The 24,164-nt window shown below is 45.0% G+C and overlaps 1 protein-coding gene across 1 annotated transcript in view; it reads right to left on the bottom strand.

Moving 5' to 3' along the window:
• The window catches only part of LOC111963383 (gamma-aminobutyric acid receptor subunit beta-1-like), a 65,969-nt gene extending 46,756 nt beyond the window's left edge, over positions 1-19,213 (bottom strand). Inside the window, exons 1-3 of the mRNA XM_023986785.2 lie at positions 18,590-19,213; positions 18,396-18,487; positions 18,191-18,258 (exon numbers count right to left, since the gene is read on the bottom strand). Of these exons, the coding sequence (XP_023842553.1) occupies positions 18,191-18,258; positions 18,396-18,487; positions 18,590-18,669 (240 nt within the window). The 5' untranslated portion in view covers positions 18,670-19,213. The remainder of the gene's footprint in view (positions 1-18,190; positions 18,259-18,395; positions 18,488-18,589) is intronic.
• Between the last annotated feature and the right edge of the window lie 4,951 nt (positions 19,214-24,164).

Here is a 24,164-nt window from a genome sequence, read left to right as displayed (position 1 = left end):
ATACTGTGGTTACTGCAGTAATATACAGTAAATGGTGTACCAGAGACTATAGGAAAATCACCATAGGATCTATTGAAGTAAATTTGGGGGGGCAGTTGGACTCAAACCTCTGCACCCACACTGTGCAGTGCCTTGGTTTCTCTATTCCAGGGGGGAAATAAAACTGTCAATCAAATCCAGGTGGGCTCCTGCGTCCTCAGTGCTTGAACCCCTGATCATGGCGCAGCATGGGCAACAGATTTTGAGTTAAAATTAAGTTGTTTGAACTGAGAACCCACTCGTGACACCTTGATCTTTCTCACTGGTGAGATGAAGTGCTATCGGCAGAGCATCACATAAATCCTCATCCTAAGGAGGCGGCGGACACATCAATCTCCCAAACAGATCAATAACTCCTGACCACAAGCCACTATGAGGGCTTCATAAGGCGCTCAATACAGGTGCTGTTGTGGAGATACATAAGGTGCCATGACAGGAGGAGTAGTGGGGGTTCGTAAGCTTCCTCATACTAACAACTAGGCCTACTATGAGGAGTTCTCACACAATATAATCACATTGTTGGCTAACCAATGCAACATACGACACCTGCATTTTCATTAACACCCCGATAAAGCGATTATTGCCTTCCTATCTGTGCTGTTGATTGATTTTGGCACAAGTGGGCTTCCATGGGGCCTGGGAGAGAGTTCTACAGTATGTTGAGCATGGCCGTCACTTTATGAGAGTCATGGCTGTACTAACCGTGCACTCCTACCGCTCTCACCTTGAGAAACTGAGTTGCCGCTTTCAAATCTCCACAAATATCTGAAATGATATGGACTGTGAGACAAAGTCAAAGCAATTCCACTGTGGTTGCCATGATAACAAAATAGCTTTCACACGTTGCTAACAAACACCACTTTTACTTGTCGTCACTCAAGCTTGTAAAAGCGAGACCTTCACATGTCCAGCAAACAAACCACAAAAATCTAGGTACAGTCCGCAATATGAAAAATCTGACAGTTAAATGAAGAAAGCCCCAAGAGAAAAAAGAAAAGGAGTTGGAGTGAGGGAGAAGGAGAGAGAGTAGAGAGAGAGAGTGCAGGGAAGAGGGAGGGAGTGAGAAAGATAAAGAGACCAGGACTAATTCATTACAGTATCTCACACCAGCCACAAGGTGAGAACTACCTGCTATTTCAGCCCAATACTATGTCTTAAAGTCTTAAGTAGAGCAAAGAGTGCTCAAATCTCTCTGCCGCTACAATCCTGCAGGAATCAGACTATCAAATCATCTGAAAACAAGACGGCTCACCTCTCCCTTGATCGCATCCGTCACGGGCCGTTATTTGAAGTCTCCAACACAAACTAACTTAATCAAATACTAATTTAATCTCTTGAAATTAATTCTTGACTGAACAGAAATCAAGCAGCCTTGACTATTACTACTACTGTAGTATACTGCCCCATGGGGAAGCACCACTATCATGTGTGACATCCTGACGGCATTCAACAATGTAGGCTATCGAAGACCTGAACACATGCAGCAGCCCTTTTTCAATGAATGTCCGAGGTCGCTCAGGCAGAAATTTTGCCACAGACACCCACTCAACTCAAGGAGGGAAAGAATACGAGTCTGACCCTTGGTATCTCACAGCAAACCTCCTACAGCTCATGTCACATCAGTGTTGTCTGGTTCACTAGCCGGTTGCCTTTGACAGCACAGGATGTCTGATTACTAAGGTCAGTACGAGTGAAAGCAGTAAGACACTGACCTGAAATATAATCATTCTGGTATTGCCACGTTCGGGCGCTAACTCAGCATACAGCCCGCCTTTCGGACTAATTTCAATGTTACTGCAAGGTTGTATGATTTGTTGAAGAAGCAAGGGTATCAGAAACCCCTCTGTGATATTTGGTAAGAATACAATTAAAATCTGTTTTTGCCTGGAATTGTCATGCTTAGGCTAGCATTAAATCTCTTAGAAGAATCTCACTGTAGCAAACTAACAGTACCAGCATTACAAGAAAATAATACAGCACCACTGTTGGCATCAACCGAGTATCTGAACTCAACGCTAACATACAAGTCATTTGCACTTAGCTAGTCTATGTAGGCTAGGCTGGGTGCTTTTAAGATGGATGTGTAAATATCTATTTTAGTTCGTATTCGGCACTTGTGATGCATTTTGGCCCATTTTCTTACATACAGTACACACGCTGAGCATTCAACTTTTTTTTAGATAGTAAGCAGCCGATCGACCTTATAATAATAAAATCAACACATTTACTGTCTCTTAATGATGTCCCAATAACCCATATTCAACATATTTTATTGCATGTGTAAACTGCTCTTCCAAACCATAATTAGCTCACATACTATATATACTTTTATCTGTAACATTATTTGGCTGTTAATTGGCTCACTTGCATTTGCTGATCACATTTTCTAAGGCATGTCCTTTTTTGTTCAAAATGGAGTCTTTCCCAAGAGCTATTTGAATAAAATCATAATCTTAATCAGCTGTGTCTTGCTCCTCTACATTTTTTTTCTTTCTAATCTATCACAAGTGTATTTCACTTTAGGTTAGACCAAAGAAGCACATTGGCATCCGTCAGGGATAGTCAAGCGGCTTTAGCTGAGGAGCTTTAACAAAAAGCTAATGGGGTGTGAAGTCTGCAGAGAATTTGACAAAAGTGGAAGAAAAGGAGAGTTTCATTAAGAGGGACTTCCTTTATGACTGATCAATGTCCATTTTCATAACTACAAAAAAAATGTTTCTATCCTTTCAAGCATCAAAAGCTTAAAAGTTTACACCTAAACAGTACAGTACATTATAAAGAAACTGGTACCTGGTCAAATAGGGGAGTGTCACGAACTTCAAAATGAGCGGACCAAGGCGGACCAATAGTTCCACATATTTTTAATACAGAGTGAAACTAGAAACAAAACCACAAAACTTAAAAAGAACGTGACGATGTAGTGCCCAAACACACTAACACAAACAATGTCCCACAAAGCAGGTGGGAGATAGGGCTTCCTAAATATGATCCCCAATTAGAGGCAACGATTACCAGCTTCCTCTAATTGGGAACCATACAAAACCACCAACATAGAAATGCACATTCTAGAACACCCCCCTAGTCACACCCTGACCTAAACCACTATGGAGAATCCAAGGGCTCTCTATGGTCAGGGCGTGACAGTACCCCCCCAAAGGTGCGGACTCCGGCCGCAAAACCTGAAACCAAATGGGGAGGGTAGGGGCGGTGAATAGTGTCGGTGGTGGCTCCGGTGCGGGTCGTAGCCCCGACCACAGATCCGGCCATGGAGCTGGGTTGGAAGCCGCGCCTGGACTGGGCACCGGCGCCGAGGAAGACTCCGGCCATGGAGCTGGGTTGGAAGCCATGGCTGGACTGGGCAACGGCGCAGCAGAAGGCTCCGGCCATGGAGCTGGGTTGGAATCCGTGCCTGGACTGGGCACCGGCGCAGAGGAAAGCTCCAGCCCTGGAGCGGGACTGGACACCTTGCCTGGAAGCGCCGGTCCACGGTCCGGAACCTCCGGCGACGATCCACGGTCCGGAGCTTCCAGGCAAGGTGTCCAGTCCCGGACCGTGGACCGTCGCCGGAGGTTCTGGACCGTGAAACGTCGCAGGAGGTTCCGGACTGTGAAACGTTGCAGGAGGTTCCGGACTGTGAAACGTCGCCGGAAGCTCTGGACTGGGAACCGTCGCCAGAAGCTCTGGACTGGGAACCGTCGCCGGAAGCTCTGGACTGGGAACCGTCGCCGGAAGCTCTGGACTGGGAACCGTCGCCGGAAGCTCTGGACTGGGAACCGTCGCCGGAAGCTCTGGACTGTGAATGCGCACTGGATGCCTAGTACGTGGAGCCGGTACAGGTGGCACCGGACTGGTGACACGCACTTCAGGGCGGGTGCGGGGAGGAGGCACAGGACGTACCAGACTGGGGAGGTGCACTGGAGTCCAGATGTGTGGAGCCGGCACAGGTTTCACCAGACTGCTTACCGGATCCTCTGGTCGAATGTTGAGCAGAACACACTTGCACAACATCTCTCTCCTCTCTCTCTCTCCCCCAACTTCTCCATCGCCTCCCTGACGGTCTCTGGCTTTTTAGGGCGAATGCAGAGAACCGGCACATGACGTGCCGGACTGGGGAGGCGCACTGGAGATCTGATGTGTGGAGCCGGCACAGGTTTCACCAGACTGCTAACCGTATCTTCTGGTCGAATGTTGAGCAGAACACACTTGCACAACATTTCTCTTATCTCTCTCACTCCCAACTTCTCCATTGCCTCCCTGACAGTGTCTGGCTCTTCCTGCGGCTCAGCCGCCAGCTCCATGTGCCACCCCCCAAAAAAATCTTTGGGTTGTCCTTGGGCTTTCTGTGGCCGCGAACCCTGGCGTCGTCGCTGTCCTCCATTATTACCTTCCGTCTGCCGCCAAGGAAGGGTTTCGCATCCACCCCTCGCTTCTTCCCATGTCCAAAACTCCTTTCCCTTTTGGGCACGCTGCTTGGTCCTGGTTTGGTGGGATATTCTGTCACGAACTTCAAAATGAGCGGACCAAGGCGCAGCGTGAGTATAGTTCCACATATTTTTAATACAAAGTGAAACTAGAAACAAAACTTAAAAAGAACGTGAAGACGTAGTGCCCAAACCCACTAACACAAACAATATCCCACAAAGCAGGTGGGAGATAGGGCTTCCTAAATATGATCCCCAATTAGAGGCAACGATTACCAGCTGCCTCTAATTGGGAACCATACAAAACCACCAACATAGAAATACACATTCTAGAACACCCCCCTAGTCACACCCTGACCTAAACCACTATAGAGAATCCAAGGATCGTGACAGGGAGAGGCATTGTGCCGTGAGGTGTTGCTTTATCTGTTTTTTAAAACCAGGTTTGTTGTTAATTTGAGAAATATGAGATGGGAGGGAGTTTCGTGTAATAATGGCTCTATATACTACTGTATACTTTCTTCAATTTGCTCTGGATTTGGGGACTGTAAAAAGACCCCTGGTGGCATGTTTGGTGGGGTAAGTGTGTGTGCAAATATGCTACAGTATGGTAGTCGAGTGGAAGTCAGGTATTTATTCACAATCTTTATTTAACCAGGAAAGATCACAGATGTATTTAATCAATTTTACAGATGTGACTGACCATACAACAAATGCCATATAGCTGCATTATCAACAGCACATAATCTGATCTCAAAATAAACTTCCTGTTGATAACATTACAAGCCAAAGCGAGTTGGAGAGAAATTGAGAGAGGGGGGTTGGGGTGGGAAGAGAGATCCTGCCATCAGATGAGAACAGGTCCAAAAAAAGCACAGATGATCACACAGCTCTTAGCTTAACCCAGAAGAGCTATAATTTGGCCTTTTAATTAAGCCACAATCAGGGTGCTGCGCCTGCATTTGTTTGTAAACTTTGCAACTGGTTCTTATACAAATGTAACTGCCACTCAGTTATTCCGTAGTAACCACCCTCAAAACCCAAAACTATGGTGTGGTTTTGCGATGTGTGATGCAAAAAAACACAAGGTTGTACATTCAGAACCCTTTCTAGATGCCAACATCCAATACAGTCCAAATCTCTGTATCACGTAGCTTGTCATAAAAACTGCAGTGCTTACCCCCAAAAGGTCTACTGGGTGACAGTGATGTTGCTGAAGCAGGGTGCGAAGTACATGTAATGAAATAGCAATAGGCGTACTATAGTATATAATCAATTTATGGATGGATATTTATATCGTGACCAGTATGACCAACGTTTCGGTGTGGCCTTTCTCAAGGAGAGCCGATGCCAAATGTTTCTATCAGACAGAGCATAAAACCCTTTCCAGCTTCCCAGTCTCATACACATTCAAATGCTAAACCAGGAAGAGGCCACAGAGGCACAATCAATGACCCGTCCAGGCTGTTAGGCTTTCCAATCAGAAGTCCCCTGGGCCCGGCTCAGAGAAAGAAGCACCTTCCATCTTCCAAGAGGAGATTTTGTCAGTAGGAATTCAACCTAATAAACAATTCATAACCTTGGCTCACGATGACAGCACATCATTGACTCCACAAACTCTGTCTATATTTACTTGACAAATTCAGTATCTCATGTGGAAATGACTCATGTATGAATGCTATGAACGTAAAAGGCTTTGTTCAGGTGCAAGCCTGTGACTTCCAATTTATAATTTAATGAAGCCTTTTAATACGCAAGAATAAAAGGCAATTTCAGAAGGGCAGCTCACATGTGAAAAACTACTGCAGGCACTCTACTATCAGATGTCACAAATAACTCAGTAGTAGACTGCTCAGTAACGGGACCCATTTCTTTGGATGAATGGGTTTCAGACAACCAAAAATATAGAAATGTATGGAGGCAATGTCATTGATACTCAATAGCCAGTTGAATGACTGGAAACACAGATACTACAGTAAGTAATAATCATTTTGTATGTCAAAGTGCAAATAGTCTGTTGTTCATATGTGATCAATGGTGTTGAAACCAGATATAATAATCCATTACAGATATATTACTATTATTACATCTATTACTTTGGAATGATCCTTATTGAACTAAAAATGTTCACCAATCAAAAACCTTGCTTCATTATGGGTGTTTGAGAGACAGTTTTGAATACCATGTGTGTGTTTGAAAGAACTATAGGGATGAGAATCTTCAGGACCCGACCAATGATGAACATTGGACAAATGTCTAGCCTTTTTACATGAGTTATTGTAGTGTTTTTGACTAACCAGATTTTCCTACAGTTATGATTTGCAGACTATTTGTGTGCAACTGGTGATGTCTGGTGATAACTGGTGATAACTGGTGGTTATGACTCCCTCGATGAGGTAGAAATGTTACATGTATTTTCACACGCACCTTTACTGGACCTTTAAAGGTAGTAACTCTATAAACTTAATATGATAGTCGAGTGAAATAATGTATTCAGATATTTGTTTCCTTACCTTGTAAGCGGTCTATAGACTGCTCTTAATCTCTTGTGTAAACCGATTCATCTGTTGCGACAGAATGGAATGCGTAAGATAACGAGCAGCAGTAGTTCCGGTGTTTTGGTTTTCGTCACTGATATTATTTCGACAATCGCAAACCGGAACTCCCAATTTCTATCACATATGGACCCAGAATTTAATCATGCAGCTGACCAAATTATGCAATATTTTAGATCTGGGTTAACCGATATTAAAATGCTCTAACAAGTGACTGCAATCCACACTTTGGTTTTGGTAGAAAAGTCACTGCCAAGAAACACTTATGTTAGCATTTCTGGACTAAAAATGTTATTTTACTCAGCATAGTGTGTCTGAAGTTACACATCACACTATTACAACAGTGTGACTGTTTTGGGATAAAATGTTCTATATATTTAATTTAATGTCCTGTGTTGTGTGCTTATTCTGTTACCATTGATATGTTCTAGGGGCCATTTTGAGACCTTAAGGAGCATCAGGTACTGCTGGAATGTCTACCAATGGCATGTCCATCTTTTTGTGAGAAATTACACCGGTCACTCAAACATTTATAAAGTATTTATAAAGTATGAATAGCCCACACTTTAGATGAGTCCATACAAAAATATGCAACTAATGATTAGTAAATGGTTTAAGGACCTATATTAAACATCTCATGAATGATCTTATGAATCAGTATTAAATACTTTAAAGTTTGTTTATAATGTGTGAATAACTAGGTTACTAACATGTACAAATTTGGGAGTAATGATTAACAAATTATGAATAAACGATTTACTAATCTATTATAAATAATTTATTATAGGAGTTATTATAAAGTGTTACCAACACATGATTTCCAGTGTGTATAGCGTCACTCTAATTTACAGTGCATTCGAAAAGTATTCAGACCCCTTCATTTCCCCCCACATTTTGTTACATTCCAGCCTTATTCTAAAATTGATTAAATCGTTTTTTTCCCTCATCAATCTACACACAATAACCCATAGCGGCAAATTAAAAAACAGGTTTTTAGATTTCTTTGCAATTTTTTTTTTTTTAAACGAAAATATCACGTTTAGATTAGTATTCAGACCCTTTACTCAGTACATTGTTGAAGCACCTTTGGCAGCGATTACAGCCTCAAGTCTTCATGAGTATGACGCTACAAGCTTGGCACACCTGCATTTGGGGAGTTTCTCCCATTCTTCTCTGAACCTCTGTAAGGTTGGACGCGGAGCGTTGCTGCACAGCTATTTTCAGGTCTCTCCAGAGATGTGCGATCAGGTTAAAGTCCGGGCTCCGGCTGGGCCTCTCAAGGACATTCAGAGACTTGTCCCGAAGACACTCCTGCGTTTTTCTTTTTCTTTTTTTTTTTTCTTTCACCTTTATTTAACCAGGTAGGCTAGTTGAGAACAAGTTCTCATTTGCAACTGCGACCTAGCCAAGATAAAGCATAGCAATTCGACACATACAACAACACAGAGTTACACATGGAATAAACAAAACATACAGTCAATAATACAGTAGAACAAAGAAAACAAAAAGTCTATATACAGTGAGTGCAAATGAGGTAAGATAGGGGAGTTAAGGCAATAAATAGGCCATGGTGGTGAAGTAATTACAATATAGCAATTAAACACGGGAATGGTAGATGTGCAGAAGATGAATGTGCAAGTAGAGATACTGGGGTGCAAAGGAGCAAGATAAATAAATAAATACAGTATGGGGATGAGGTAGGTAGATAGATGCGCTGTTTACAGATGGGCTATGTACAGGTGCAGTGATCTGTGAGCTGCTCTGACAGCTGGTGCTTAAAGCTAGTGAGGGAGATATGAGTCTCCAGCTTCAGAGATTTTTTGCAGGTCGTTCCAGTCATTGGCAGCAGAGAACTGGAAGGAAAGACGACCAAAGGAGGAATTGGCTTTGGGGTGGACCAGTGAGATATACCTGCTGGAGCGCGTGCTACGAGTGGGTGTTGCTATGGTGACCAGTGAGCTGAGATAAGGCGGGGCTTTACCTAGCAGAGACTTGTAGATAACCTGTAGCCAGTGGGTTGGCGACGAGTATGAAGCGAGGGCCAACAACGAGAGCGTACTGGTCGCAATGGTGGGTAGTGTATGGGGCTTTGGTGACAAAACGGATGGCACTGTGATAGACTGCGTCCAGTTTTTTGAGTAGAGTCTGCCAATAAGAATGTGGTGATTGACAGAGTCGAAAGCCTTGGCCAGGTCGATGAATACGGCTGCACAGTAATGTCTCTTATCGATGGCGGTTATGATGTCGTTTAGGACCTTGAGCGTGGCTGAGGTGCACCCATGACCAGCTCTGAAACCAGATGCATAGCGGAGAAGGTACGTTATGCTGGTGAATGAGGACCCCAAAGCGACTTAACAGAAACAGAGTCTTTATTCCAGTCTATAACAAAAACGATAATCCTGATATAATCTCAGGTAAAGTCAACAGGAAAACTGAAATCCTCTAGGCAGTAGAGGGAACAACTGGATACGCGACCACAGACTGCAGGTCGCTTCGGGAAGGCGCAGGCCGTAGCTGATATAGATACCTGCTCACACGCAGCATCTGAAGAAGGCGGAAACACGACAGGGCGGAACAAGGACACAGAACAGCAAACATCAAACAAGGATCCGACAAGGACAGAAGCGAAAACAGAGGGAGAAATAGGGACTCTAATCAGAGGCAAAATAGGGGACAGGTGTGAAAGAGTAAATTAGGTAGTTAGGAGAATGAGGAACAGCTGGGAGCAGGAACGGAACGATAGAGAGAGAGAGCGAGAGAGGAGAGAGAGGGATAGAAAGAGGGAAAGAACCTAATAAGACCAGCAGAGGAAACGAATAGAAGGGGAAGCACAGGGACAAGACATGATAATCAATGACAAAACATGACAGTACCCCCCACTCACCGAGCGCCTCCTGGCGCACTCGAGGAGGAACCCTGGCGGCAACGGAGGAAATCATCAATCAACGAACGGTCCAGCACGTCCCGAGATGGAACCCAACTCCTCTCCTCAGGACCGTAACCTCCCAATCCACTAAGTACTGGTGACCACGTCCCGGAGAACGCATGTCCATGATCTTCCGTACCTTGTAAATAGGTGCGCCCTCGACAAGGACGGGGGGGGGGGAGGGAAGACGAACGGGCGGCGAAGAAAAGGCTTGACACAGGAGACATGGAAGACAGGGTGGACGCGACGAAGATGTCGCGGAAGAAGCAGTCGCACAGCGACAGGATTGACGACCTGAGAGACACGGAACGGACCAATGAACCGCGGAGTCAACTTGCGAGAAGCTGTCGTAAGGGGAAGGTTACGAGTGGAAAGCCACACTCCTGACCGCGACAAACCTAGGACTCTTAATCCTACGTTTATTGGCGGCTCTCACAGTCTGCGCCCTGTAACGGCAAAGTCAGACCTGACCCTCCTCCAGGTGCGCTCACAACGTTGGACAAAAGCCTGAGCGGAGGGAACGCTGGACTCGGCGAGCTGGGACGAGAACAGAGGAGGCTGGTACCCAAGACTACTCTGAAACGGAGATAGCCCGGTAGCAGACGAAGGAAGCGAGTGTGAGCGTATTCTGCCCAGGGAGCTGTTCTGCCCAAGACGCAGGGTTTCGAAAAGAAAGGCTGCGTAATATGCGACCAATCGTCTGATTGGCCCTTTCTGCTTGACCGTTAGACTGGGGATGAAAACCGGAAGAGAGACTGACGGAAGACCAATCAAACGACAGAACTCCCTCCAAAACTGTGACGTGAATTGCGGGCCTCTGTCTGAAACGGCGTCTAACGGGAGCCATGAATTCTGAACACATTCTCAATGAGATTTGTGCCGTCTCCTTAGCGGAAGGAAGCTTAGCGAGGGGAATGAAATGTGCCGCCTTAGAGAAACCTATCGACAACCGTAAGAATCACAGTCTTCCCCGCAGACGAAGGCAGACCGGTAATAAAGTCTAAGGCGATGTGAGACCATGGTCGAGAAGGAATGGGAAGCGGTCTGAGACGACCAGCAGGAGGAGAGTTACCTGACTTAGTCTGCGCGCAGTCCGAACAAGCAGCCACGAAACGGCGCGTGTCACGCTCCTGAGTAGGCCACCAAAACGCTGGCGAATAGAAGCAAGCGTACCCCGAACGCCGGGGTGGCCAGCTAACTTGGCAGAGTGAGCCCACTGAAGAACAGCCAGACGAGTAGAGACAGGAACGAAAAGAAGGTTACTAGGACAAGGCGCGCGCGACGCAGTGTGAGTGAGTGCTTGCTTTACCTGTCTCTCAATTCCCCAGACAGTCAACCCGACAACACGCCCTTCAGGGAGAATCCCCTCGGGGTCGGTAGAAGCCACAGAAGAACTAAAGAGACGGGATAAGGCATCAGGCTTGGTGTTCTTATCCCGGGCGATAAGAAATCACGAACTCGAAACGAGCGAAAAACAACGCCCAACGAGCTTGACGTGCATTGAGTCGTTTGGCAGAACGGATGTACTCAAGGTTCTTATGGTCAGTCAAACGACAAAAGGAACGGTCGCCCCCTCCAACCACTGTCGCCATTCGCCTAGGGCTAAGCGGATGGCGAGCAGTTCGCGGTTACCCACATTCATAGTTGCGTTCCGATGGCGACAGGCGATGAGAAAAAATAGCGCAAGGATGGACCTTATCGTCAGAATGGAAGCGCTGGGACAGAATGGCTCCCACGCCCACCTCTGAAGCGTCAACCTCGACAATGAATTGTTTAGTGACGTCAGGAGTAACAAGGATAGGAGCGGAGTTAAAACGCTTCTTGAGGAGATCAAAAGCTCCTGGGCGGCACCGGACCACTTAAAGCACGTCTTGACAGAAGTAAGAGCTGTGAGAGGGGCAGCCACTTGACCGAAATTACGAATGAAACGCCGATAGAAATTAGCGAAACCGAGGAAAGCGCTGCAACTCGACACGTGACTTAGGAACGGGCAATCGCTGACAGCCTGGACCTTAGCGGATCCATCTGAATGCCTTCAGCGGAAATAACAGAACCGAGAAATGTGACAGAGGAGACATGAAAGGCGCACTTCTCAGCCTTCACGTAGAGACAATTCTCTAAAAGGCGCTGGAGTACACGTCGAACGTGCTGAACATGAATCTCGAGTGACGGTGAAAAAATCAGGATATCGTCAAGGTAAACGAAACAAAGATGTTCAGCATGTCTCTCAGTACATCATTAACTAATGCCTGAAAGACAGCTGGAGCATTAGCGAGACCGAACGGCAGAACCCGGTATTCAAAATGCCTAACGGAGTGTTAAACGCCGTTTTCCACTCGTCCCCCTCTCTGATGCGCACGAGATGGTAAGCGTTACGAAGGTCCAACTAGTAAAGAACCTGGCTCCTGCAGAATCTCGAAGGCTGACGACATAAGGGAAGCGGATAACGATTCTTAACCGTTATGTCATCAGCCCTCGATAATCCACGCAGGGCGCAGAGAGTACCGTCCTTCTTCTTAACAAAAAAAAACCCCGCTCCGGCGGGAGAGGAAGAAGGCACCACGGTACCGGCGTCGAGAGTAACAGACAGATAATCCTCGAGAGCCTTACGTTCGGGAGCCGACAGAGAGTATAGTCTACCCGAGGGGAGTGGTCCCGGAAGGAGATCAATACAACAATCATACGACCGGTGAGGAGGAAGGGAGTTGGCTCTGGACCGACTGAAGACCGTGCGCAAGTCATGATATTCCTCCGGCACTCCTGTCAAATCACCAGGTTCCTCCTGAGAAGAGGGGACAGAAGAAACAGGAGGGATAGCAGACATTAAACACTTCACATGACAAGAAACATTCCAGGATAGGATAGAATTACTAGACCAATTAATAGAAGGATTATGACATACTAGCCAGGGATGACCCAAAACAACAGGTGTAAAAGGTGAACGAAAAATCAAAAAGGAAATGGTCTCACTGTGGTTACCAGATACTGTGAGGGTTAAAGGTAGTGTCTCACATCTGATACTGGGGAGAAGACTACCATCTAAGGCGAACATGGCGTGGCTCCCCTAACTGTCTGAGAGGAATGTCATGTTTCCGAGCCCATGCTTCGTCATAAAACAACCCTCAGCCCAGAGTCTATCAAGGCACTGCAGGAAGCAGCCGAACCGGTCCAGCGTAGATGGACCGACAAGGTAGTACAGGATCTTGATGGAGAGACCTGAGTAGTAGCGCTCACCAGTAGCCCTCCGCTTACTGATGAGCTCTGGCTTTTACTGGACATGAAATGACAAAATGTCCAGCAGAACCGCAATAGAGGCAAAGGCGGTTGGTGATTCTCCGTTCCTCTCCTTAGTCGAAATGCGAATACCTCCCAGCTGCATGGGCTCAGTCTCTGAGCCGGTGGGAGGAGATGGTTGAGATGCGGAGAGGGGAACACCGTTAACGCGAGCTTCTTCCACGAGCTCGGTGACGAAGATCTACCCGTCGTTCTTTGCGGATGGCGAGTGAATCAAAGAGTCCACGCTGGAAGGAACCTCCCGGAGAGAATCTCATCTTTAACCTCAGCGTGGAGTCCCTCCAGAAAACGACGAGCAACGCCGGCTCGTTCCAGTCACTGGAGGCAGCAAGAGTGCGAAACTCTATAGAGTAATCCGTTATGGATCGATCACCTTGACATAGGGAAGCCAGGGCCCTGGAAGCCTCCTTCCCAAAAACTGAACGATCAAAAACCCGTATCATCTCCTCTTTAAAGTTCTGATAATCGTTAGTACACTCAGCCCTTGCCTCCCAGATAGCTGTGCCCCACTCCGAGCCCGACCAGTAAGGAGTGATATGACGTAGGCGATCCGAGCTCTCTCTCTTGAGTATGTGTTGGGCTGGAGAGAGAACACAATATACACACTGGTGGAGAAAGGAGCGGCACTCAGTGGGCTGCCAGAGTAACAAGGGGTTATAACCCTAGGTCCGGAGACTCGGAAGACCAGGAATGCTGGTGGCACGAGACGAAGACTCTGAAACTGGCCTGAGAGGTCGGAGACCTGAGCGGCCAGGGTCTCAACGGCATGACGAGCAGCAGACAATTCCTGCTCGTGTCTGCCGAGCATGCTCCCTGGATCTCGACGGCAGTGTTGCGAGAATCCGTAGTCGCTGGGTCCATTCTTGGTCGGATCCTTTGTTATGCTGGTGAATGAGACCCAAAGCGACTTAACAGAAACAGAGTCTTTATTCCAGTCTATAACAAAAACGATAATCCTGATATAATCTCAGGTAAAGTCAACCAGGAAAACTGAAATCCTCTAGGCAGTAGAGGGGAACAACTGGATACGCGACCACAGACTGCAGGTCGCTTCGGGAAGGCGCAGGCCGTAGCTGATATAGATACCTGCTCACACGCAGCATCAAGAAGGCGGAAACACGACAGGCGGGAACAAGGACACAGGAACAGCAAACATCAAACAAGGATCCGACAAGGACAGAAGCGGAAAACAGAGGGAGAAATAGGGACTCTAATCAGAGGGCAAAATAGGGGACAGGTGTGAAAGAGTAAATTAGGTAGTTAGGAGAATGAGGAACAGCTGGGAGCAGGAACGGAACGATAGAGAGAGAGAGCGAGAGAGGGAGAGAGAGGGATAGAAAGAGGGAAAGAACCTAATAAGACCAGCAGAGGGAAACGAATAGAAGGGGAAGCACAGGGACAAGACATGATAATCAATGACAAAACATGACAGGTACGGTGGGATTCGAAATGGTCGGTAATCTGTTTGTTAACTTGGCTTTCGAAGACCTTAGAAAGACAGGGTAGGATATATATAGGTTTGTAGCAGTTTGGGTCTAGAGTGTCACCCCCTTTGAAGAGGGGGATGACCGCGGCAGCTTTCCAATCTTTGGGAATGTCAGACGATACGAAAGAGAGGTTGAACAGGCTAGTAATAGGGGTTGCAACAATTTAGGCAGATCATTTTAGAAAGAGAGGGTCCAGATTTTGCAGCTCTTTCAGAACATCAGCTATCTGGATTTTGGTGAAGGAGAAATGGTGGGGGCTTTGGCCGGTTGCTGTGGAGGGTGCCGGGCAGTTGGCCGGGGTAGGGGTAGCCAGGTGGAAAGCATAGCCAGCCGTAGAGAAATGCTTATTGAAATTCTCAATTATAGTGGTTTTATCGGTGGTGACAGTGTTTTCTAGCCTCAGAGCAGTGGGCAGCTGGGAGGAGGTGCTCTTATTCTCCATGGACTTTACAGTGACCCAGAACGTTTAAGAGTTAGTACTACAGGATGCAAATTTCTGTTTGAAAAAGCTAGCCTTAGCTTTCCTAACTGCCTGTGTATATTTGTTCCTAACTTCCCTGAAAGGTTGCATATCACAGGGCTATTCGATGCTAATGCAGAACGCCACAGGATGTTTTTGTGCTGGTCAAGGGCAGACAGGTCTGGAGTGAACCAAGGACTATATCTATTCCTAGTTCCATTTTTTTTGAATGGGGCATGCTTATTTAAGATGGTGAGGAAGGCACTTTTAAAGAATAGCCAGGCATCATCTACTGACGGGATGAGGTAAATGTCATTCCAGGATACCCCGGCCAGGTCAATTAGAAAGGCCTGTTTGCAGAATTGTTTTAGGGAGCGTTTGACAGTGATGAGGGGTGGTCATTTGGTCGCAGACCCATTACAGATGCAGGCAATGAGGCAGTGATCGCTGAGATCTTGATTGAAAACAGCAAAGGTGTATTTGGAGGGCGAGTTAGTTAGGATGACATCTATGTCGGCCCGTGTTTACGGATTTGGAGTTGTACCTGGTAGGTTCATTGATAATTTGTGTGAGATTGAGGGCATCCAGTTTAGATTGTAGGATGGCCGGGGTGTTAAGCATGTCCCAGGCGTTGCCTTGGCTGTGTGCTTAGGGTTGTTGTCCTGTTGGAAGGTGAACCATCGCCCCAGTCTGATGTCCTGAGCGCTCTGGAGCAGGTTTTCATCAAGGATCTCTCTGTAATTTGCGCCGTTCATCTTTCCCTCAATCCTGACTAGTCTTCCAGTCCCTGCCGCTGAAAAACATCCCCACAGCATGATGCTGCCACCGCACTTCACCGTGGGGATGGCATTGCCCAGGTGATGAGCTGTGCCTGGGTTCCTCCAGACGTGGTGCTTGGCATTCAGGCCAAAGAGTTCAATCTTGGTTTCATCAGACCAGAGAATCTTGTTTTCATGGTCTGAGTGTCCTTTAGGTGCCTTTTGGCAAACTCCAAGCGGGCTGTCATGTGCCTTTTACTGAGGAGTGGCTTCCGTCTGGCCACACTACCATAAAGGAACTGATTGATGGAGGGCTGCAGAGATGGTTGTCCTTCTGGAAGGTTCTCGCATCTCTACAGAGGAACTCTGGAGCTCTGTCAGAGTGACCATCGGGTTCTTGGTCACCTCTCTGACCAAGGCCCTTTTCCCCCGATTCCTCAGTTTGGCCGGGTGGCCAGCGCTAGGAAGAGTCTTGGTGGTTCCAAACTTCTTCCATTTAAGAATGATGGAGGCTACTGTGTTCTTGGGGAGTTTCAATGCTGCAGAATTTGTTTGGTACCCCTTCCCAGATCTGTGCCTCGACACAATCGACATTTCCTTCGACCTCATGGCTTGGTTTTTGCTCTGACATGCACTGTCAACTGTGGGACATTATATAGACAGGTGTGTGCCTTTTCAAATCATGTCCGATCAATTGAATTTACAACAGGTGGACTCCAATCAAGTTGTAGAAACATCTCAAGGATGATCAAGGAAACCGGGTGCACCTGAGCTCAATTTTGAGTGTCATAGCAACGGGTCTAAAGACTTATGTAATAACGTATTATTATAGCTTTTTTTATATACATTTGCTAAATTTTCAAAAAAACTGTTTTGCTTTATCATTATGGGGTATCGTGGTTAGATTGATGAGGTAATTAAAAAAAAAGATATATATATTAGAATAAGGCTGTAATGTAACAAAATGTGGAAAAGGTTCAAGGAGTCTGAATACTTTACGAATGCACTGTACGTCCTATTCAGAGTAACAGTAACGCTATCTCGTGACAAGATTTACAGTATGTGTTAACTTGTGATTTAAAAAACTTAATCTGCATGGCCAGTACATAACCAGTATGCCAACCTAATTGAGATGGTTTGGAAAAGCATTCCTCATGAAGCTGGTTGAGAGAATACCAAGAGTGTGCAAAGCTGTCATCAAGGCAAATGGTGGCTACTTTGAAGAATCTCAAATATAAAATATATTTAGATTTGTTTAACACTATTTTGGTTACTACATGATTCCATATGTGTTATTTCATAGTTTTGATGTCTTCGCTATTATTCTACAATCTAAAAAATAGTAAAAAATAAAGAAAACCCTTCAATGAGTAGGTGTGTCCAAACTTTTGACTGGCAATGCATCTCTGCAGACCACGGTTCTACAACCAAAATGGGAATGCCAAAGCTCCCTGAGCAATACGACTGTAAAGACTGCAGTTTTCTGTAGCATCATGAAAACATTGAACTACCCGACATTCCATAAACACCAAGTGTTTGCTTGGAAGCTGAGTAGGAAAAAAATGTCTCCCTTGCCACACACGCACAGACTTTACAGTCATGCCTGCTGTTATTATTTTTTAAGGCAAGTTGATCCAAGCATAAATTAATTTGTATCAATCACTGGCATCTTGCCAATACTCATATGCACACACTAAGTGCCCACATTCATCGTCACAATTTGGCTTTTCTGGGCCTCCTTGTTGAGTCACTGACAACATTATGTAATTACTGCATTGAGGCCAAAGCAGCAAACAAGCACAATTTTTTTAGTCTCCTCCTCGTCAATTCACCCTGTTTCATAGCTCGTAATGGTTATTTTTAACACCTCACAATTCTGTAAGGTACGCGCTTGTAAATCCATGTGCATCACCAACGCCCCCCCCCCCCCATTAATTTTCTGACTTTAGTGTTTCTGACACCACAGGGAAGTTTCTGCATATGGATTGGATTTCACACATTGCGGTAGCTCTCCTTGGTGCTGAAATGCAGTGAACCATTTTGGTCAACGGAAAAACGTTATACTAGTAACCAAACAAGGGCAAAGACAAGAATACGAGGATTTATCACTACATCTAGAGGACAGTGGTATTGAAACACGCAAATATGCAGAAGATTACCCAAGCCGTAATCACGTGTTCTGTGTTCTCACACTAACATGTGTTGCACGAGGCACATCTCCCTTAAAAAAACATTTTGTAGGCTACTTACCATGTTGACTTCCGAAACCATGTCGATACTGGCGATATCTATGCTCATGCCAACGTCCACAGGGGCACCTTTAAATCGCATGTAAAACAGGTATCAGTGGCTTTTTAATCAGACAGCTCGCTCGCGCGATAAATGAATCTGTATGCGACTTGTTATTAGTTATTAGCCAACATTGGGTAGACTTCACCACCAAAAAGGTATTTACCTCCAAAATCAGGCCTCAGACGAATGTCATACCCCTTCAGCAGTTTGTCGACGGTCGCTTTCACAAATGACATGTTGCTAGGCTCGTTGGCGCTAAAGGAAACAGATATGGTATTGATTCAGAATCTTAATAAAAAACTGCAAAGGGACAGGCAAGACAGGCAGAAACAAGACATCACACCCGTTGGATCTCACCTTTGAGCGCCGCAGACCATGGCGACCATGAGGAAAAGACAAAAAATCCCCCAGCGTCCGCGGTCCAAAGCAGTGCACATCACTAACTTTGATCAGAGAGATGACTTTGAGCGAGGATTTAAGGAATGCTACCTACTTAAGTCACAGGCTGTCCAATTATTCCAAGACCAACGCATGCGCGTCTTTTTACCAACATCAAAACTGTATTTGCACAAAAACCACGCTATTTCGTAGAAATGTCGGTGACTTTGAAATAAAATGGGTAGGCTATTCGCGTTTCACCCGAGGTGTCGATGATGGCGCAAGAAGACCGCGCCGGGATGCATGCAGTAGCTGAACCGTATCAATATGCTAGGCAGATCCACTCCGGTTAATTCGAGCATTTCAGCAGACACAGCAGTGTCCGGAGCAGATTTGCATCAAGCAGGTCTCCCGGTGTTGGTCGGCTGAAGATCTTAAAAGAATAAGCATTGAACACGGCTCTCCGTTCACCTTTAGTCAGCGCTATGTGGGGCATCGTGCAACACAAGCACGTCTGAGGAGCTGCGCATTTTCTGAGGTGTACCTGGACGCTTGAGCTCCCTCGCAGCGGATTCCATTCCCCACGCGTCACGGGCTAGAGCACAAGTTAATAATTAGTTAAAAACCCAGAAAACGCATAAAAATCGCAACCGCACCTATAATTAATGAAAGAAGGAGATAAGATACGCTATAGGGTATGCAATGTCCCTTGCAGCAGCATGACGTGCTATATACCACAGAATGAATAATACACGTTCTGCTATATCTAGTGATGATATTGACAGACTTCTGACTAATTTGCCAAATCGATTGCAGTTTATCTGGTCACCATGTGCTAGACCACATTATTATTTCAATCATAATTAGCGGTGTATTGAAAATGGGTGATTTGTGGATAATTGGCCACCATCAAATGACAAAACTCATATTTATCATGGCAAAATATTGGATTAGTGAAAGGGGTATCCCTGTGTGTGTGCGTGCGTGGGTGGGTGTGTGAACCCGAGGTAATTGAGGTAGATATGTACATATAGGTAGGGATAAAGTGACTAGGAAACAGGATAGATAATAAACAGTAGCAACAGCGTGTGATGGGTCAAAATAGTTAGTGCAAAAAGGTTCAATGCAGATAGTTAAATAGTTAACCAATAGTTACCCAGACAAACTATTTAGCAGTCTTATGGCTTGGGGGTAGAAGCTGTTCAGGATTCTGTTGGTTTCAGACTTGGTGCAACGGTACTGCTTGCTGTGCGGTAGCAGAGAGAACAGTCTATGACTTGGGTGGCTGGAGTCTTTGACAACTTTTAGGGCCTTCCACTGACACTGCCTGGAATAGAGGTCCTGGTGGATAGAATGGAGCTAGGCCCCAGTGATGTACTAGACTGTACGCATTACCCTTTCTAGTCCCTTGTGGTTGGATGCCAAGCAGTTGCCATACTAAGCGGTGATGCAGCCAGTCAAGATGCTCTCAATGGTGCAGCTGTATAGAATTTTTTGAGGATCTGAGGGCCCATGTCAAATATTTTCAGCCTCCTGAGGGGGAAGAGGCGTTGTCGTGCCTTCGTCATGACTGTGTTGGTGTGTGTGGATCACAATAATTCCTTAGTGATGTGGACACCGCGGAACTTGACGCTCTCGACCCACTCCACTATAGCCCTGTCGGTGTGGACGGGGGTGTGCTCGGCCCTCCGTTTCCTGTAGTCCACAGTCAGCCCATTTGTTTTGCTTCATGATGTAGACTGCACCAGATGGGTAAAAACCTTGGCCAGACCGGGTCTGTGTGTGTTGTAAACTGTACAGTACCAGTCAAAAGTTTGGACACACCTACTCATTGAAGGGTTTTTCTTTATTTTTACTATTTTCTAGATTGTAGAATAATAGGGAAGACATCAAAACTATGAAATAACACATATGGAATCATGTAGTAACCAAAACAAGTGTAAAACAAATCAAAATATATTTTAGATTTTAGATTCTTCAAAGTTGCCACAATTTGCCTTGATGGCAGCTTTGCACACTCTTGGCATTCTCTCAACCAGCTTCATGTGGAAGGCTTTTCCAACAGTCTTGAAGGAGTTCCCATATATGCTGAGCACTGTTGGCTGCTTTTCCTTCACTCTGCGGTCCAACTCATCCCAAACCATCTCAATTGGGTTGAGGTCGGTTATTGTGGTCAGGTCATCTGATGCAGCACCATCACCCTCCTTCTTGGTCAAATAGCCCTTAAACCGCCTGGAGGTGTGTTTTGGGTCATTGTCCTATTGAAAAACAAATGATAGTCCCACTAAGCGCAAACCAGATGGAATGGCATATTGCTGCAGAATGCTGTGGTAGCCATGCTGGTTAAGTGTGCCTTGAATTCTAAATAAATCACTGACAGTGTCACCAGCAAAGCATCCCCGCACCTTCTCCTCCATGTTTCACGGTGGGAACCACACATGCAGAGATCATCCGTTCACCTACTCTGCGTCTCACAAAGACGCGGTGGTTGGAACCAAAAATCTCAAATTTGGACTCATCAGACCAAAGGACAGATTTCCACCGGTCTAATGTCCATTGCTCGTGTTTCTTGGCCCAAGCAAGTCTGTTCTTCTTATTGGTGTCCTTCAGTAGTGGTTTCTTTGCAGCAAATCGAACATGAAGGCCTGATTCACATAGTCTCCTCTGAACAGGTGATGTTGAGATGTGTCTTTTACTTGAACTCAGTGAAGCATTTATTTGGGCTGGAATTTCTGAGGCTGGTAACTTTAATGAATTTATCCTCTGCAGCAGAGGTAACTCTGGGTCTTCCTTTCCTGTGGTGGTCCTCATGAGAGCCAGTTTCATCATAGCGCTTGATGGTTTTTGCGACTGCAACTGAAGAAACTTTCAAAGTTCTTGAAATTGTCCGGACTGACTGACCTTCATGTCTTAAAACTTCTTGTCAATAGGGGGGCGCTATTTTCACTTTGGAAAAAATCGTGCCCAATTTAAACGGCCTCGTACTCTATTCTAGATCATACAATATGCATATTATTATTACTATTGGATAGAAAACACTCTCAGGTTTCTAAAACTGTTTGAATTATATCTGTGAGTAAAACAGAACTCATTTGGCAGCAAACTTCCAGACAGGAAGTGAAAATTCTGAAAATGGAGCTCTGTMTCAGGGCCTGCCTATTCAACTGGCTTATATTTATCGATATACATGCACTTCATACGCCTTCCACTAGATGTCAACAGGCAGTGGAAGGTGGAATGGGGTGTCTAGCTTGATCTGAGGCGAACAAGAGCTTTGGAGTGGCAGGTCAGGAATTCCTTTGTCTACCAAGGCGCGCGAAGCACTCGATATTGTCTTTCTGATAAGCGTTCGGTTTACACGGCGAATATCTCCGCTGATTTTATTTGATACATGTGATAATAACATCGTAAAGAGGTTTTTCACCGAGTTTTATCAGATTATTCAACGTTTATTGGCTTTTGGAGTTTTCCGTTCTTTGCGTCGAGAGAAAATGGAACGTTTTCAACATTGGCTAGCATTGTGGCGCGAATCGAGCAGAGAAAAAGGACATTCTAAAACCAAACAACGATTTATTCTGGACCAAGGACTCCTTGTACAAGATTCTGATGGAAGCTCAGCAAAAGAAGAACAATTTATGATGTTTTCATATTTCTGTGGAAAATGTTGATTCCTATTATCCGCTGTTTTGGCGAGCGCGTGTCTCGCAATAACGCAAGCGTTTGTTATGGTAAAGTTATTTTTAAAAATCTAACATGGCGTTGCATTAAGAACCAGTGTATCTTTCATTTGCCATACAACAAGTATTTTTAGTTAAAGTTTATGATGAGTTCTTTGGTCAGATTAGGTGAGTGTCCAAAATAGCTCCGGACATTCGGGAAATGTTGCTACATATCACAATGTATAACCACGGTTTGCAGCTCTAAATATGCACATTTTCGAACAAAACATAAGTGTATTGTATAACCTGATGTTATAAGACTGTCATCTGATGAAGTTGTTCAAGGTTAGTGATTAATTTTATATCTTTGCGGTTTTGCGATAGCTACCTTTTGCGGTGAATAAATGCATTTTGTGTTTGGCTATTGTGGTAAGCTAATATAATTCTATATTGTGTTTTCGCTGTAAACACTTTAAAAATCGGAATATTGGCTGGATTCACAAGATGTTTATCTTTCATTTGCTGTACACCATGTATTTTTCATAAATGTTTTATGATGAGTATTTAGGTATTTCACGTTGCTCTCTGTAATTATTCTGGCTGCTCGGTGCTATTTGTGATGGTAGCTGCAATGTAAAACTATGATTTATACCTCAAATATGCAAATTCTTCGAACAAAACATAAATGTATTGATAACATGTTATAAGACTGTCATCTGATTTTGTGGGAAGGGGGGTTTGTTTTTCTTGGTTAGTGACAAATTATATCTCTATTTGGTCGGTTTTGTGATAGCTACCTATGCGGTAGAAACATGGTGAAAATATGCGGTTGAGTCTTTGGCTATTGTGGTTAGCTAATATAAATACATATTGTGTTTTCGCTGTAAAACATTTTAAAAATCGGAAATGATGGCTGGATTCACAAGATGTTTATCTTTCATTTGCTGTATTGGACTTGTGATTTCATGAAAATTATATTATATGATATCCCTGTCCCGTTAGGCTAGGCTAGGCTATGCTAGTCAGCTTTTTTGATGAGGATGCTCCCGGATCCGGGATGGGTATCACTGAAAGGTTAAAGTTATGGACTGTCGTTTTTCTTTGCTTATTTGAGCTGTTCTTGCCATAATATGGACTTGGTATTTTACCAAATAGGGCTATCTTCTGTATACCACCCCTGCCTTGTCACAACACAACTGATTGGATCAAACGAGTTAAGAAGGAAAGAAGTTCCACAAATTAACTTTTAACAAGGCACACCTGTTAATTGAAATGCATTCCAGGTGACTACCTTATGAAGCTGCTTGAGAGAATGCCAAGAGTTTGCAAAGCTGTCATCAAGGCAAAGAGTGGCTACTTTGAAGAATCTCAAATATAAAATATATTTTGATTAGTTTAAAACAGTTTTGGTTACTACATGATTCCATATGTGTTATTTCATAGTTGTGATGTCTTACTAAAAATAAAGAAAAACCTTGGAATGAGGAGGTGTGTCCAAACTTTTGACTGGTACTGTATGTGTATAACATCCGTAGTGTATGACCCTTCCTCACACAGGATGTGGCGCAGGTTCTAATCCAGGTTCTTGTCATCTCCCGTCTAGACTACTGCAACTCTCTGTTGGCTAGGCTCCCTGCTTATGCCATCAAACCCCTGCAACTTATCCAGAACGTAGTGTTCAACGTTCCAAAGTTCTCCCATTTCACCCTGCTCCTCCGCACAGTCAACTGGCTTCCTGTCGAAGTTTGCATCCCATGCTGCTTGCCTACGGAGCAGCTAGAGGAACTGCCCCTCCCTATCTTCAGGCTATGCTCAAACCCTACACCCCAACCCGAGCACTCCGTTCTGCAGCCTCTTGGCCATTCCACCTCTATGATGTGCCCTTGAGCAAGACA

The sequence above is a fragment of the Salvelinus sp. IW2-2015 genome, linkage group LG4q.2 (genome assembly GCF_002910315.2).
Source record: "Salvelinus sp. IW2-2015 linkage group LG4q.2, ASM291031v2, whole genome shotgun sequence".
In the NCBI taxonomy this organism is placed as follows: domain Eukaryota; kingdom Metazoa; phylum Chordata; class Actinopteri; order Salmoniformes; family Salmonidae; genus Salvelinus; species Salvelinus sp. IW2-2015.
Note: the sequence above shows the minus strand (reverse complement) of the source record. Positions and strands in the feature narration are given on the sequence as shown.